The sequence below is a fragment of the Pan troglodytes genome, chromosome 1 (genome assembly GCF_028858775.2).
Source record: "Pan troglodytes isolate AG18354 chromosome 1, NHGRI_mPanTro3-v2.0_pri, whole genome shotgun sequence".
NCBI lineage: Eukaryota > Metazoa > Chordata > Mammalia > Primates > Hominidae > Pan > Pan troglodytes.
The window spans coordinates 197,806,670-197,821,433 of NC_072398.2; the positions used below are offsets into that span (position 1 = coordinate 197,806,670).

Here is a 14,764-nt window from a genome sequence, read left to right on the forward strand (position 1 = left end):
TGAGTGTTCTGATTCCCCCGGGATCCAGGAGGAAGGAGCAAGCCCGCTGTCCTTATTCCCTGACTGCAAAATCAGGGAGGAAATGTCCAGGTTTCTCAAGTGCCCTGAGCAATGTGAGGAAGGCAGACTCCATGGCAGTTTCTCAGAAATCCTGAAGAGCTGCCTGGGTGGCTGGGTCTTCTGTGGACCCATGGGGGCCACCAGCGGGAGAATTGTAGCACTTGGCCCATCTCCTCAACATCTGCCTCTCAGCCACACTGTGTCCCAGGCTGGATAGCCCAAGGCTGTCAGAAGCACCTGAGGAGTGGTCTTTCTACTCTCTTAGGCAAACAAGATTCCTCTGCTCCGAGGACTGTATCCGCTTAAGCTGCACACGAATATTAGGAATGACTTTCAGCTGTTAGTAACAGAGCCCTGGCTGAAGTAGCTGCAATCAGATGGGGTGCGTTTCTCTCTCATGTAAGACAAGTCTCTAGGAAAGGACTCCAGGTGGGGTATGCTGCAGCAGGTTGCACTGGCTCCTGAGAGCTGATTGTGTGCATCTCATCCCAATGCCAAGTCCAACTACTACTTCACACTGATAGCTTGAAATCCACTTGAGTGGGAACATTAACACCATGGAAATTGGCACTGTTGGGGCTTTAAAAAAAAAAAAAGTTTTTCTCAGACAGCCAGCTTCCTAGCATGTCACTGAGTAAACCGATGGTGTGGCAGCCCCACAGTCATCAGGGACTCGGGCTCCTTCTTCCTTCTACTCTTCTGGTTTCAGCTTGTGACTTTGGTCTTTACAGTTGCCTCATGGCCTGAGATGGCTGCCAGAGTTCCAACAATTGCATCAGCATGGGCTCTCAAAACAAGCAGCTTGTATTTTTCTATCTTACCCCCATTTTCATGGCTGGCTCCTCCTCATCCTTCTGCTGTCACCTCCTCAGAGAAGCCTTCCCTGGCCACCCTACCTAAAGTCCCCTCCATCTCACACTGCTTTATTTTCTCTGCAGGACACACCATATTGGTAACCTCGCTCCTTTATTATTTTCCTTGTTTGTTGTCTGTCTTCCCCACCAGACTAGTCCCTATGGTCAGGGACTGTGTCTGTCTTGTCCTTCGCCATAATCCCAGTGCCTCAACAGTGCCTGGTACATAATAGTTGCCCAAGAAATATTTTTAAATGAATAATTGATAGTAATCAAAGATAATTTTGTTTCCTGCATTCTTCCATCAGCATGTCATCATGAATATTTTCCCATGTTGCTGCCTAGTCTTTAAAATTAATTGAACTAGACATTTACCAAGGCCCTCCCTGGTCTGACAAGTTGAATGAGTGGGAGGGAGGTGGATGTGAACAGGTAAGTCAGCCTTCCTGGCACTGCTCACAGCCCAGACTGACTTGGGGAAGTCAGAGGCCATTTCCAGGAACTTCATTCACGCAGCAAGCGTCATTGAGTCCCATCTCAGTGCCAGGCTGTTGCTGGGTGTGAGGTATATGGAGAGGGAGCAGTAGGAGCCACCCTGGAGGACTCGTGGGCCAATACGGGGACGAAGAAGAGATAGACAGGAGAACAACTGGCGATAATACAATGGGCTAGATTCCCAATGCCTGCAGACAGCTGGACCCTGTGCTAGGGAGCACTCACCTCCACAACCCATTTATCACTTGACAAATAATCACTGAGTCCCTGGGCATAAGGCAGGGAACAAGCCAGACAAGATTCCTACTACTCTCATGAAACTCACATTCTAGTGAGGAGATAAGCAATAAACACCACAGTCAAATATACTCAGACAGCAGAAGGCGCAAGGAAGACCGTGAATCCAGATGCGTGACAGGGTATGAGGAGGTGCCACTGTGCGTGGGGCGGTCAGGCAAGACTCTTCAAGGAGTTGGCATCTGAGTTAAATTAATGGTACAAAGGAGTCACCATGAGAAACTCTGAGAGTGGAGGCCACCAGCCAGAGGGAATAGCCAGGGCATAGTCTGAAGATTGGAATGAGCTCAAGATGGTGGAGGCACAGGAAGAAGGCCACTGGCTGGATGGGAGTGATGAGGGAGGGTGTTGGAGACAGAGGTGGGATCAGAGGGTGCCCCAAACTCAGCAATCAAGATGAATAGTATTTAATGCAATATTTCTTAAATCAAAATTAATGCAAAGAACCCACGATGAACAAAATTCAACATTTCAAACAAGGCCAGGATCACTAACAATGCTCTGCTGAGCCACACTGGAACCTGAGACAAAGGAAAAATCAGTGAGGCTGATCATGTTTTTATTTAAAATTTTGATATCTTGTGTGTCGTGGATTTATTGTTATTCATCGCAGGAGTCATCATGGTAGAAAATGTGTCACCTGGCATCAAGATCATGGTCTCCACAACCAGGCTGTCCGGGTTCCAATTCCTTCTTTACCATTATATGCTTATCTGTATGCTATGGGGCCAGTTTCTTGACCTCTCTGTATCTTTTTCTCCATCAGAAAATGGAGATAATAATTGTGCCTCCCTTAGGGTTACTGAGAGGCCCAAGTGATTTAATATAAGCAAAGAGCTAAGAACTGTGCCCAGCCCACTGTAGCCCTCGGAGAATGTTGGCAGCTAGTCTGTAGCATTGGACTGGTACAGCTTTGGTTCCTTAGAGCAGTGGTCCCCAACCTTTTTAGCACCAGGGACCAGCTTCATGGAAGACAATTTTTCCACAAACCGCAGGGGGTGGGGGTGGGGTGATGGTTTCAGGATGATTCAAGCACATTACATTTATTGTGTACTTTATTTCTATTATTATTTCATTGTAATATATAATGGAATAATTACACAACTCAACATGATGTAGGATCAGTGGGAGCCCTGAGCTTGTTTTTCCACAGCTAGACAGTCCCATCTGGGGGTGACGGAAGACAGTGAGTGATCATCAGGCATTAGATTCTCATAAGGAGCAGGCAACCTAGATCCCTCCCATGTGCAGTTCACACTCCTGTGAGAATCTAATGCCACCACTGATCCAACAGGAGGTGGAGTCAGGTGGTAATGCCAGCGATGAGGAGCGGCTGCAAATACAGATGGTTTGCCCCTCCCCACCACCGTTCATCTCCTGCTGTGCGGCCAGGTTCCTAACAAGCTATGGACCAATACCCACCTGTGGCCTGGGGGTTGGAGACCCCTGCCTTAATTCTAAGAGGGGATCCAGGGCCAAGTGTGGGGAGCCAGAGAGTGTGTATGTGGAAGTCAATTGTCACAGAAGCCTCTAGGGTGGCCAAAGAGGAGGAGGCTGTTGCAAAGATGCGGGTGAAAGATACGGACGGGTTCTGGAGGTGTTTAGGAGACAGACTCTACAGGACTTGCTGGTGGTTGAACTGTGACGGGAGGCAAGTGTTGGAGGTTGGGGACAGAGACCAGGCTAACCCCCAGAGCCTGGCAGTGGTCAGGGCTGAATGCCTGGGCCAGGCATGGCCCCTGCCCCCATCCCGGCCCTGTGTGTGTTTCAGAGGGAGCTGAAGGAGCAACTTCAGGCCCTTCAAGACAGCGAGCGGGAGCACACCGAAGCGCTGCAGCTGCTCAAGCGACAACTGGCGGAGACCAAGGTGAGCCTGGCCGGGGCGCGGAGGTGGGGCCGGCAGAGATGAGGGCAGGGCTTCGAGGGGCGGGGCCAGCTGGGGAAGAGGGGCGGGGCCTCGGGTGTGCGGTGGAAACCTGGCTTCAAGGAGCCAAACCAGGAGTGAGAAGGGCAGCGTGGGGAAGAGGGTAGGGCGTCCGTTAAGTTCAATGGGGCGGGACCCACCCCATCATGACTGGCGGCAAGGATGTGGGCTGGTCCCTCGGTTAAGGACGGGGCCATTTCTCCCTTCCCACTTTGGGTGGAAGTTGAGGCGGGTCCCGGGACCCTCCGGAAACCCCCTGCCTCCTGAAGGGCTGGGGAATGTGCTCAGTCTCTTTCTCCTCTCCCCTTATTAAAACCGCCCAACCCTGGTGTTGTGACACACACTTGTAGTCCCAGTCTCTTCAGAGGCCGAGGCAAGATGATGGCTTGAGCCCAGGAGTTTGAGACCAGCCTGGCCAATATAACGAGATGCCTTCTCTACAAAAAAAAAAAAAAAAAAAATTGAATATAGCCAGGCGTAGTGGCACATGCCTGTAGTCCCAGCTACTCTGGAGACTGAGACAGATGGGAAGATTGCCTGAGCCCAGGAGTTTGAGGCTGCAGTAGGCCATGATCATGCCACTGCACTCCAGCCTGGGTGACAGAGTGATACCCTGTCTCTAAAATGAATGAATGAATGAATGAATAAGCCCATTGCCTAGGAGTCAGTCCTGAGCATGTCCCCTCGAAGCCCTCCAGAGGTGGCCCAGCCCTGGTATCATCTCCCCTTAAGCTCAGGCCATGGGATATGGACTCTGAAAGGTAGGGCCAAACTCTGCAGTCTCTGGCTACCGTGGTTTGGGAAACAAACAAACAAACAGACCTTTCCACTGACCTGAGAAGGACATGGGTTCTGATCCCACCACTAACTCACTGTGTGACTTTGGGTAAATTGCATGCTTTCCTGGGTCCCCAGCCTTCCCATCTGTCCAGTGGGGACTGCCAGGCTCAGTCCAGCACTCTGGGACTGGAAGGTGCCGGGTGGAATCCCCACTATACAGAGTGACTCTGTGTCGTGAGGCCTGGGGTGATTTCAGGCTGACCCCGCTGTGTCAGCAGGAGCTGCGGCAGAGCCTTAGGAATGCGCTGGGCCTCTGGAGGTCATCCTGGGGCCTGAAGACACCATTGGAAACCCAGATCTATGCCCCAGCTTGGCCACCAACCCACTGTGGGGTCTCAGGAAGGTCATGACAAACAATTCTTCACAGAACATTCCAGAGTGCCTCTGGGCAGGACCCTCGGGGGCAACAGATGATAAACAGTCACAGGATGCTGGCCTCATTGCTTCTTGCAGCCTCAGTTTCCCCAACTGTCTGGTGATTCTGTACCTCTTGGATGATGAGAAGCAAATGGAAGCCTCTCTCTGTATGAGAGCGGAGTATTATGGGCTGTTCCTTCTCCCCAGCAGCACTCTCTTCTCTCCACATCCCACACCCTCTTTGTTTTTCTCCACTGACCTCTTCCTCCCCCGCTTTCCTGTCCATCTGTCTGCCTCTGGGGGGTCCTGTGGGGCCACATCCCCCTCGAGTTCCCCCAGCCCCACTTCCTGTCTGGACTGGGGTGTTTATACAAGAAATGCCTATGGATGCTTTGGAGGTCATATTTCACCTGGTGCCTGACTCGGCTTTCCTGCTGCGCCTGCCCCTCCAATGGCCCGGCCTGAGGGCCTGTCTGATCTCCCTCCTCAGGCCCTCTGTTTTCCTTGGTCGGCGCCCTGGCGGGGTGATGCATTCTTGGCAGGGTGTTTTTCTGAAAGGGCCCCAGCGCCTCCAGCCCTAGGGTGTTCCAAGGGATGTGATGGGTTGGGGTGGGGGCTGTTTCCCCAGCCACAGAGCTGAAAGGAGAGGGTTGGGGAAAGGGTGACTCTGCCCTGGAAAGAACTAGAATAAATGGGGTGCACCAGTTGAGCAGAACTTTTCTCTGTGCTGAGAATTGTGTTCCCCTTCATTATCCTGCCAACCTCACAGAATGTCACCTCCACGAGAGCAGGATTCCCTAAAACCTAGCACAGTGTCTGGCACACAATAAGTAGTTATAAAAAAAGTGATTGAAAAGAAAAAAAAATCGGCCAGGCACAGTGGCTCACGCCTGTAATCCTAGCACTTTGGGAGGCTGAGGCAGGCAGATCACCTGAGGTCAGGAGTTCAAGACCAGCCTGGCCAATATGGTGAAACCCTGTCTCTACTAAAAATACAAAAACTAGCTGGGCATGTTGGTGGGTGCCTGTAATCCCAGCTACTCAAGAGGCTGAGGCAGGAGAATTGCTTGAACCCAGGAGGTGGAGGTTGTAGTGAGCCAATATCGAGCCACTGCACCCCAGCCTGGGCAACAAGAGCGAGACTCCATCTCAAAAAAATAAAAAACAACAAAAACAAAAACCAAAAAAACAGGAAAGAAAAAAAATCGTCCCAGGTAGGAACTGTTGTTATCTCAATCTTATCAGTGAGGCAACTGAGGCACAGAGAGGTTGAGGGACCAACCTAAAGTCCCACAGCTAGAAAATGGCAACTCGGGAGCTTACCATCCAGTCCTGTCAGAGCCCAGTGCATAGTCCAGCTGGGATGTCTCCTGGGGTATCCTGCAAGAGCTATGGCTTTGCAGTCAGCAAGCCAGGTAGGTCAGTAGGACTCATCGGGAATGTACTTGGGGCTCCAGGGGTGGCTGTCACTCTGATGTTCCACTGCTGGCTGCCCTGTCCCTGCCTTCCCCCCTTTCCCTCCCATCCTCTCTCGTCCTTGAGACATTGAAACCCCAGCCTGGAAAGAAGTTGGAGCCTGCACCCAGCTCTACGGAGCAATCTCAGACAAGACTCTTCCCTCCTTCACCCCTCAAGCAACTCCTGATTGCCAGCCTTGTACCAGGCTCTGGGATGGGCACAGGGGTGCAGAGCCAAGGGAGATGTCATTCCTACCCAGCAGGGGCCCACTTACTAGCCAGGGAGACAGAAAATGTGGGACAATGTATTAAGACTGTTGACAAAAGGCTCTGGGAACATCCAAGTGCCTGAAAGAGAGGAAAGTTATCTCTGAAGAGGTCACTTTCAAGCTAGGTCTTGCAGGATGAGTAGGAGTTTGCCAGTTGAATACAGGGTTTGGGTAGGGTCATTCTAGGCAGGTGGAGTTGCAATGCAGTGGCGCTAGGGAGGTAAGCTAGGGTTAAATTGAGAAGGTCCTTGAATGCCAGACTAAAGAGTTCAGCGTTTTACTACGTGTCAAGGAGCTAAAGAAGGTTCCTAAACTCAGGATCATCTGTGATTCATTTGGCACTTTAGAACGATCACTCTGACAGTGAGTTTGCTGGCAAACACAAGAGTTGACTTGTAGACCAAGTGAGTTGGAAAGACCTGTGGGACCCCAGAGGGATGTGTTGGGGAGACTGTTGGAAAAATGGGTGTGGCACTCAGGAGACAGGCAAGGCCATCTATATGGACTTGGGAACCATCCTTAAAGCAGTTCAAGTTGAAAATGGGGGCAGGTGTACAGGGTGAGGATGGAAGGCGCTGACCTGGATGAGCCCCGAGGAACATGGGAGGCAGAGAGGCAGCAGTCACAGAGAAGGGAGGCAAAGCAGAACTTTCAACTAGGAGAGGGTGGCGAGTGGGCTAAGTGCTGCAGAGTGGTCTAGCAGGAGCCAGAGGAGTAGCTGCGGAGTCTGGGCGCCTGTGGAGGGCAGCTCCAGGTGGTGCAGGGACGACGGACCCCATCTTCCCCATCAGCAACATGCCGCTGCAGAGGCCTCCACCCTCCCCGGGTGAGGGGGCTCAGGAAGGCCACAGCAGCCTGGCCGTGCATCCCCAGCCTCTCGTCCGCCCCCCTTTGTCTGCCTGGCGTTCTGGGTGGGCATGCGCAGCGAGGCTGGCCCACCGCCAGCAGTTCTTCCTGCAGGCCAGCAGCCGCGCGTCGGGGAGGGAACAGGCCCTAATTGAGCCTTTGTAGAGCCTCCCACAGAGCCCTGGGCACTGAACACAGTGGGATTTCTGACTCCATGAACTCCCAGCCAGAATCCCACAAAGTAAAATTGCAGAGGCAGGCCCCACATGCTGCTGCAGCCTGGCCGCACTTCTATAGCCCGTGTCGTCCTGATGTTAAGCCCTTCCTCATGCGGCTCCCTCTGCCTGTTCCCTTGACCCCCAACTGACATCCTGCCCATCCCTCAGGCCCCGGCTCAGAACCCGTCTCTCAATGAAGACTTCCGGGAAACGCTTATTAGAATTGCAGTCTTCAATAACCAGGCTCTTTCTCTGCGCCTTGGAGTGCGCACAACACCACCCCCTCATTTCATCTTCACCACAATCCTACAATGCAGTTTTTGTTACCCCTTTCACAGATAAGAAAACTAAGGTTCACAGCTCTTAGGCAACTGACGTTGCCATAGCTAGAGACCCAGAGCTAGAATCCTTACGCAGACTGTCAGGCACCAAACCTGTGCCCTTCACTACTTCACCCTTCCTGAGCCTCACAGTGCCCTTGGGGGCAGAGAAAACCATGAAAGTTCATGCTTACCTCCCTGATCCTGTCCATAAACACCAGTCCTTGCTCCTTAGCCAGAGGGTCCTAGAGGTAACAGGAGACAGCGAGTAACCACCAAAGTTTTCTCAATACGTTGCAATTTACAAAGCTCTTTGATGTCTGTGATCTTGTCATCTTTCCTTGAGCCCCCTGAATGAGCCCCATGAATGATTTTTTTAAAATAAAGACTTCAGCCGGGCACGATGGCTCACGCCTGTAATCCCAGCACTTTGGGAGGCCAAGGTGGGCAGATCACCTAAGGTCAGGTGTTTGAGACCAGCCTGGCCAACATGGTGAAACCCCATCTCTACTAAAAATACAAAAATTATCCGGGCACAGTGGCGGGCTCCTGTAATCCCAGCTACTAGGGAGGCTGAGGCTGGAGAATCGCCTGAACCCAGGAGGTGGAGGTTGCAATGATCCGAGATCGTGCCATTACACTGCAGCCTGGGTGACAGGAGCAAAACTCCATCTCAAAAAACTAATAATAATAAAAGCAAAAAAAATAAAGACTTCACTATGTCCTTGAGAGAACATCTTCACCCTGTCCCCTAGGCCTCACTCCAGCTCCCTCATCCCTCCTACCCCCAAGCCAGAAACCTGGGCATTATCCCCAGCTCCTTTCTCTTCTGTACCCCTCTAGCCAACACAGCAGGGTCAAAGAGGCTGCCCTCTAGATGTTTCTCAAACCGTGTTCCTCACCATTGCTGCTGCTCCTCTAGTTCAGGCCTCATTTTCTCACCTGGGCCATTTCATTAGCTATTTAATGGACCACATAGAACATGCCCATCCTTTCCTACCACCATGCTTTTGCATGTGACATTTCCCCCACCACGCGTGCCCTTTCCCACCCTTTCCTCTCTGTGTGTCAAGGCTCTCGATTTCCTCCTCTCACCCAGAGATCACCCCATCTGCTCCCCCAGCCATAACCCCTGACGACTGTCCCCCACAGTCTTCCACCAAGAGCCTGCGGACCACTATCGGCGAGGCCTTCGAGCGGCTGCACCGGCTGCTGCGTGAGCGCCAGAAGGCCATGCTAGAGGAGCTGGAGGCGGACACGGCCCGCACGCTGACCGACATCGAGCAGAAAGTCCAGCGCTACAGCCAGCAGCTGCGCAAGGTCCAGGAGGGAGCCCAGATCCTGCAGGAGCGGCTGGCTGAAACTGACCGGCACACCTTCCTGGCTGGGGTGGCCTCACTGTCCGAGCGGTAAGTGCCACCTGCCGGGGCCCTCCCCGGCTGACCATCCCCTCCTCGACCCATGCTGGGCAGTGGGAGTGGAGGCAGATGGGATCCTTAGCAGAGAATTCTTTCATTAAACATTTACGGGACATCTGCTATGGGTAGGAGCATGAAGCCTTGAGTATGAAGCCAGTGAGGCTTGAACTAGAGGAGCAGCAGCAATGGTGAGGAACACAGTTTGAAAACCATCTAGAGGGCAGCCACTTTGACCCTGCTGTCTTGGCTCTAGGGGTGCAGGAGAGAAAGGATCTGGGAATAAAGACTTCATATATTTACATTATTATATATGTAATATATTCTGTATACATTATAGATAGTAGGTAACATTTAATAGTGTTTACAATCATATAATATAAATATATTACATATTATTTTATTTATGATAATGTTGGCATTACGTGTTACTATATAAAGGCTTTATATTACTGTAACCCTCTCAGTCCCTTTGAAAGTAGTTACCACTGTCATCATCATTTCATGCATGTAGAAACTGAGGCTCCTGCTGGGCACGGTGGCTCACACCTGTAATCCCAGCGCTTTGGGAGGCCGAGGCGGGTGGATTACCTGAGGTCAGGAGTTCAGGACCAGCCTGACTAACATGGTGAAACCCCGTCTCTACTAAAAAAAAATACAAAAATTAGCCGGGCATGGTGGCAGGCACCTTTTGTCCCAGCTACTCAGGAGGCTGAGGCAGGAGAATTGCTTGAACCCAGGAGGCAGAGGTTGCAGTGAGCTGAGATTGCGCCATTGCACTTCAGCCTGGGCAATAAGAGTGAAACTCTGTCTCAAAAAAAAAAGAAAAAAACTGAGGCTCTGAAAAGCTACATCAGTTGGCCAAGGCCCCCTATCTGGTAACTGGTAAGCCAGGATTCAAGCCTAGGTCTCTGTGACCCCAAATCTTCCCTTAGTAGTAATAACACTTAGTCATTGGTTTGTTGGTGATCAATACTGATTGCTAAGATCATGAATTTGGCGTTGACCGTGAGCCGAGCACTGTGCTGAGCATCTGTATATGTTATGCCATGTAATTCTCACAAAAAGCCTAGAAGGCTGATGCTAGCATAGCACCCATTTTAAAGATGAGAAGACTGAGGGAATCGTTAGAGAGGCCAGAAGCAGCACAAGCAGGCACTTGAATCTGAGTCCCACAGACTTCTCACTCATGACCACATCCTACGCCAGCTGCCCTAAAGGTGGCTGCGGGGCCCCTGGCATTGGGGCAGGAATCCAGTCCCTGGTGCAGCCCCCTTTCCTGCTCTCCTTCCAGGCTCAAGGGAAAAATCCATGAGACCAACCTCACATATGAAGACTTCCCAACCTCCAAGTACACAGGCCCCCTGCAGTACACCATCTGGAAGTCCCTGTTCCAGGACATCCACCCAGGTAAGTCATGGGTTATCATGGTCCAGAGCTAGGTGGGGCATGTCCCAGCACAGCCCAGCCCCGTCCTAAACACAGCATGGGGCAGTTGGGGTGAATGAGCAGAGTGCCTTGCTGAGCACCTAGTGTGTTCCAGGACCTGTCCTGGGCACCTGCACAATCACTCAGCTCAGTGGACCTTCAAAACACCCCAGGAGATGGCTGGGCGTGGTGGCTCACACCTGTAATCCCAGCACTTTGGGAGGCTGAGGTGGGTGGATCATGAGGTCAGGAGTTCGAGACCAGCCTGGTCAACATGGTGAAACCCTGTCTCTATTAAAAATACAAAAATTAGCTGGGCATGGTGGCGTGCACCTGTAATCCCAGCTACTCGAGAGGCTGAGGCAGGAGAATTGCTTGAACCCAGGAGGCAGAGGTTGCAGTGAGCTGAGACTGAGCCACTGCACTCCAGCCTGGGCAACAGAGCAAGACTCCATCTCGGAAAAAAAGGAAGAAAAAAAAAAACATGAGATAGGTTCCATTAGCAAACCCATTCTCCAGATGAAATGACTGAGGCCTGGACACTTCATAGACTCCTTCTATACAACAGGGTATATAAGAGTTCACATCAGGAACTGTTCTAGGTGCTGGAGATACCATAGTGAGCAAAACAGGCAAAAATCCCTGCCCTCACGCATCTTACATCCTAGGGTGTGAGATAGAAAGTAGACAAAAGTAAATCAGAAAAATACAGAGCATATTAGATACTGACAAAGAATAAGGAAGGGGGCTGGGAAAGGTGAGACAGGATGGAGATTTTAGACAGGTGGTCCAGGAACCAGCCCTCACTGAGAAGGAAGCATTAGAGTCAAGGGCTGAAGAAGAGTGAGCCACGTAGGTATCTGGAGAAAGAGTGTTCCTGGCATGGGGACAGCAAGTGCAAAGGACCTGAGGCAGGAGTACATCTCACTCTCACCAGTCTCCCTCTGTTTCCCAGGCAGGAAGAGCAAGGAGGTTAACGTGGCTGGAGGGAGATGAGTGAGGAGGAGGGTCAAGGTGAAGAGACTGAGAAGGTAGCAGTGGCCAGACACCACGAGGGTCTGTAGGCCATTGTGAGAACTTTGGATTTTATGCTGAGTGAGATGAGAGCCAGTGGAGGGCTTGGAGCCATGAAGTGACGTGAACTGGTTTAAGTTTTTTAAGGATCCCTTTGGCTAGTGGGTTGAGAATAGACTGAAGGGGGTGAAGGATGGGGGCTGGGAAATGGGTTAGGAGACCACTGCATAATCCAGGCAAGAGGTGATGTGGGCGTGAAGCAGGGTGGTGGTAGTGGAGGGGGTGGGAAGGGGTGGGATTTAGGACATATTTTGTAAGGACAGCCAACAGGATTTGCTAGCGGATTAGCAAATCCAGGTGTGAAAGAAAGAAGACGAGGGAGATAGCAATTATTTCAGCCAAAGTGACTAAAAGGATGAAGTTGTAAGCCTGTAAGGTTTGTGATGCCAATTAGTTATCTCAGCACTGATGCTGAAAAGGCAGTAGGGATGACAAGCCAGCAATACAAAAGGAAGGTCAGCACCGGCATCATTAACATATGGACAGCTTTTAATGAGCCTGGACAAGATCACCTAGGAAGTGGGGGTGGATAGAAAAGAGAGGGCTGCCCTAACATCAGGAGCCCCGGAACACTCCTAGAAATCAGGGACAAGAGGGGGACCCAGCCAAGGAGACCGAGAAGGAGCAGTCAGAGGGATAGGAGGGCAACCCAGGTATGTCCTGGAAGCCTGGAGGAAGCGTTTCCAGGAGAGGGTGGCTAACAGTGACAAAGGCTGCTGAGCCAAGCATGGGAGAACCCAGAAGAGACTATTCTCCAGATTTAGCAACAAGGAAGTCATTGGTGGACTTGATGAGAGCTGGTTGGGTGGAGCAGTAGGGGCCAAAGCCTGGTTGGAGCTGGTCCAAGAGAGGTGGAGGCAATGCTTGAAAGGAGTTTTACTCAAGCGAAGGAGAGAGAGTGTGGCAGTGCTGTTTTTTATGATAGAAGAAATACAGCATATCTGTGAGATGATTGGAAAGATCCAGTAGAGGGGACAGAATTAAGGATGTAGGAGAGGAAGTTGCAGGAGTGACAGCCTTGACTGCCGCCCAGCCTTGACTGTGATCTGCTGCATGGCTGAGAGCCAGCTTCTGCTGGGAGCCCAGACAGTTCATCTTCAGGAGCCCAGAGAAAGTAGAATAAGTGGGCACCAAAGCCAGTGGGGCAGTGGTGGGCGCTTGGGGGATTCTCTTCTGATGGCTTCACCTTTCTCAGTAAAGCAGGAAGCAAGATCATCAGCAGAGATGGGAGCAGGGGATGAGAGGTTTGCAGAGAGAGAAGAAGGTCTGAAACAGGTTTCTAGTAGACTTATCAGGTGTTGGGACTGGGAAATCAGTGCCTTCCCAAAATCACAGATCCCCCCCAAGGGCAGATTCAAACTGACTGGCAGCAGAGAACCCTGTGTGTTCCTGAGTCAGGCACGATGTCCTTTAGAGGAGAGACCTGGATAGAGAAGTGAATTCTCCCTGAGAAGTGGGAAGTGTTATTATCCTCATTTTTTCAGAATAAGTAACGGAGGCACAGAGCTGTTAGGAACTTGTCCTTGGTCACGACTTGGAAATGCTACAGCCAGGACTTAAACCCCAACGTTGGGCCCCAGAGCCTGTGCCCTTCCTTACCTACTAAGCTCACTGGCCATTCTCTGACCTCACACACACCAGGAAGGAGGCTGGGGAGACCAAGGCTCAGGGAGACTCACTGACTCCCTCAGGTCACACAGGGGTCAGAGTTCCTTCCATCTGGCTGGATTCATTCTTCTGTTCCACAAACATCAAAAGTCCCTCAAGGCACGTTCAAGAGTCAGGGGAGGCCGGGCATGGTGGCTCATGCCTGTAATTCCAGCACTTTGGGAGGCCAAGGCAGGCGGATCACTTGAGGTCAGGAGTTCGAGACCAGCTTGGCCAACATGGTGAAACCCCGTCTCTACTAAAAATACAAAAATTAGCCAGGCATGGTGGTACACGCCTGTAATCCCAATTACTCGGGAGGCTGAGGCGGGAGAATGGCTTGAACCCAGGCGGTGAAGGCTGCAGTGAGCCGAGATCGCGCCACTGCACTACAGCCTGGGCAACAGAGCGAGACCTTTTGAGACGGAGTCTCGCTCTGTCGCCCAGGCTGGAGTGCAGTGGTGCGATCTCGGCTCACTGCAAGGTCTGCCTCCCGGGTTCACGCCATTCTCCCGCCTCAGCCTCCCAAGTAGCTGGGACTGCAGGCGCCCGCCAAGACGCCTGGCTAATTTTTTGTATTTTTAGTAGAGACGGGGTTTCACCGTGTTAGCCAGGATGGTCTCGATCTCCTGACCTCATGTTCTGCCCGTCTTGGCCTCCCAAAGTGCTGGGATTACAGGCGTGAGTCACCGCGCCTGGCCACTTTTTTTTTTTGGATACGGAGTTTCGCTGTGTCAACCAGGCTGGAGTACAGTGGCGTGATCTCGGCTCACTGCAACCTCTGCCTCCTGGGTTCAGGCAATTTTCCTGCCTCAGCCTCCCAAGTAGCTGGGATTACAGGCACACGCCACTGCACCCAGCTAATTTTTGTATTTTTAGTAGAGACGGGGTTTCACCATGTTGGCCAGGGTGGTCTTGAACTCCTGACCTCGTGATCCACCCACCTTGGCCTCCCAAAGTGCTGGGATTACAGGCGTGAGCCACCGCGCCCAGCCTCAAAAAAAACAAATTTAATTAAGAAAAAAAAAAGATCTAAAGATGGTTCCATATAGCTGAGCAAGATAATGGAAGAGAGAATGAGAAGCTGGCAGGCCCCAGATCCTATAGGGCTTTGAATGCCAGGCTGAGGTGCCTGGACTGCCTCTCCGAGCTGTGACAGACATGGAGCAGGTGGCAGCTGAGGCTAGAAGGCTCCCCAGGCTCCCTGCTCCAGGGCTGTCCTGGGTCAGTGACTGGGGAGGGAATCGGAGCCTCGGATGCACT

The 14,764-nt window shown here is 51.8% G+C and overlaps 2 protein-coding genes across 4 annotated transcripts in view; one reads left to right on the forward strand and one right to left on the reverse strand.

Moving 5' to 3' along the window:
• Positions 1–14,764, reverse strand: part of ZNF362 (zinc finger protein 362) — a 174,105-nt gene that overhangs the window by 133,239 nt on the left and 26,102 nt on the right. The window contains exon 2 of the mRNA XM_054665602.2: positions 8,132–8,182. Coding sequence (XP_054521577.1) covers positions 8,132–8,182 — 51 coding nt within the window. The remainder of the gene's footprint in view (positions 1–8,131; positions 8,183–14,764) is intronic.
• Positions 1–14,764, forward strand: part of TRIM62 (tripartite motif containing 62) — a 36,713-nt gene that overhangs the window by 13,059 nt on the left and 8,890 nt on the right. For 2 of the 3 annotated variants that reach the window (XM_063783061.1, XM_009453213.5), the window contains 3 exons: positions 3,478–3,573; positions 9,090–9,346; positions 10,647–10,762. In XM_063783061.1, the coding sequence (XP_063639131.1) occupies positions 3,478–3,573; positions 9,090–9,346; positions 10,647–10,762 (469 nt within the window). Of the gene's footprint in view, positions 1–3,477; positions 3,574–4,688; positions 5,541–9,089; positions 9,347–10,646; positions 10,763–14,764 lie in introns of those variants that run through there. The other variant, XM_063783067.1, reaches the window with a different exon arrangement.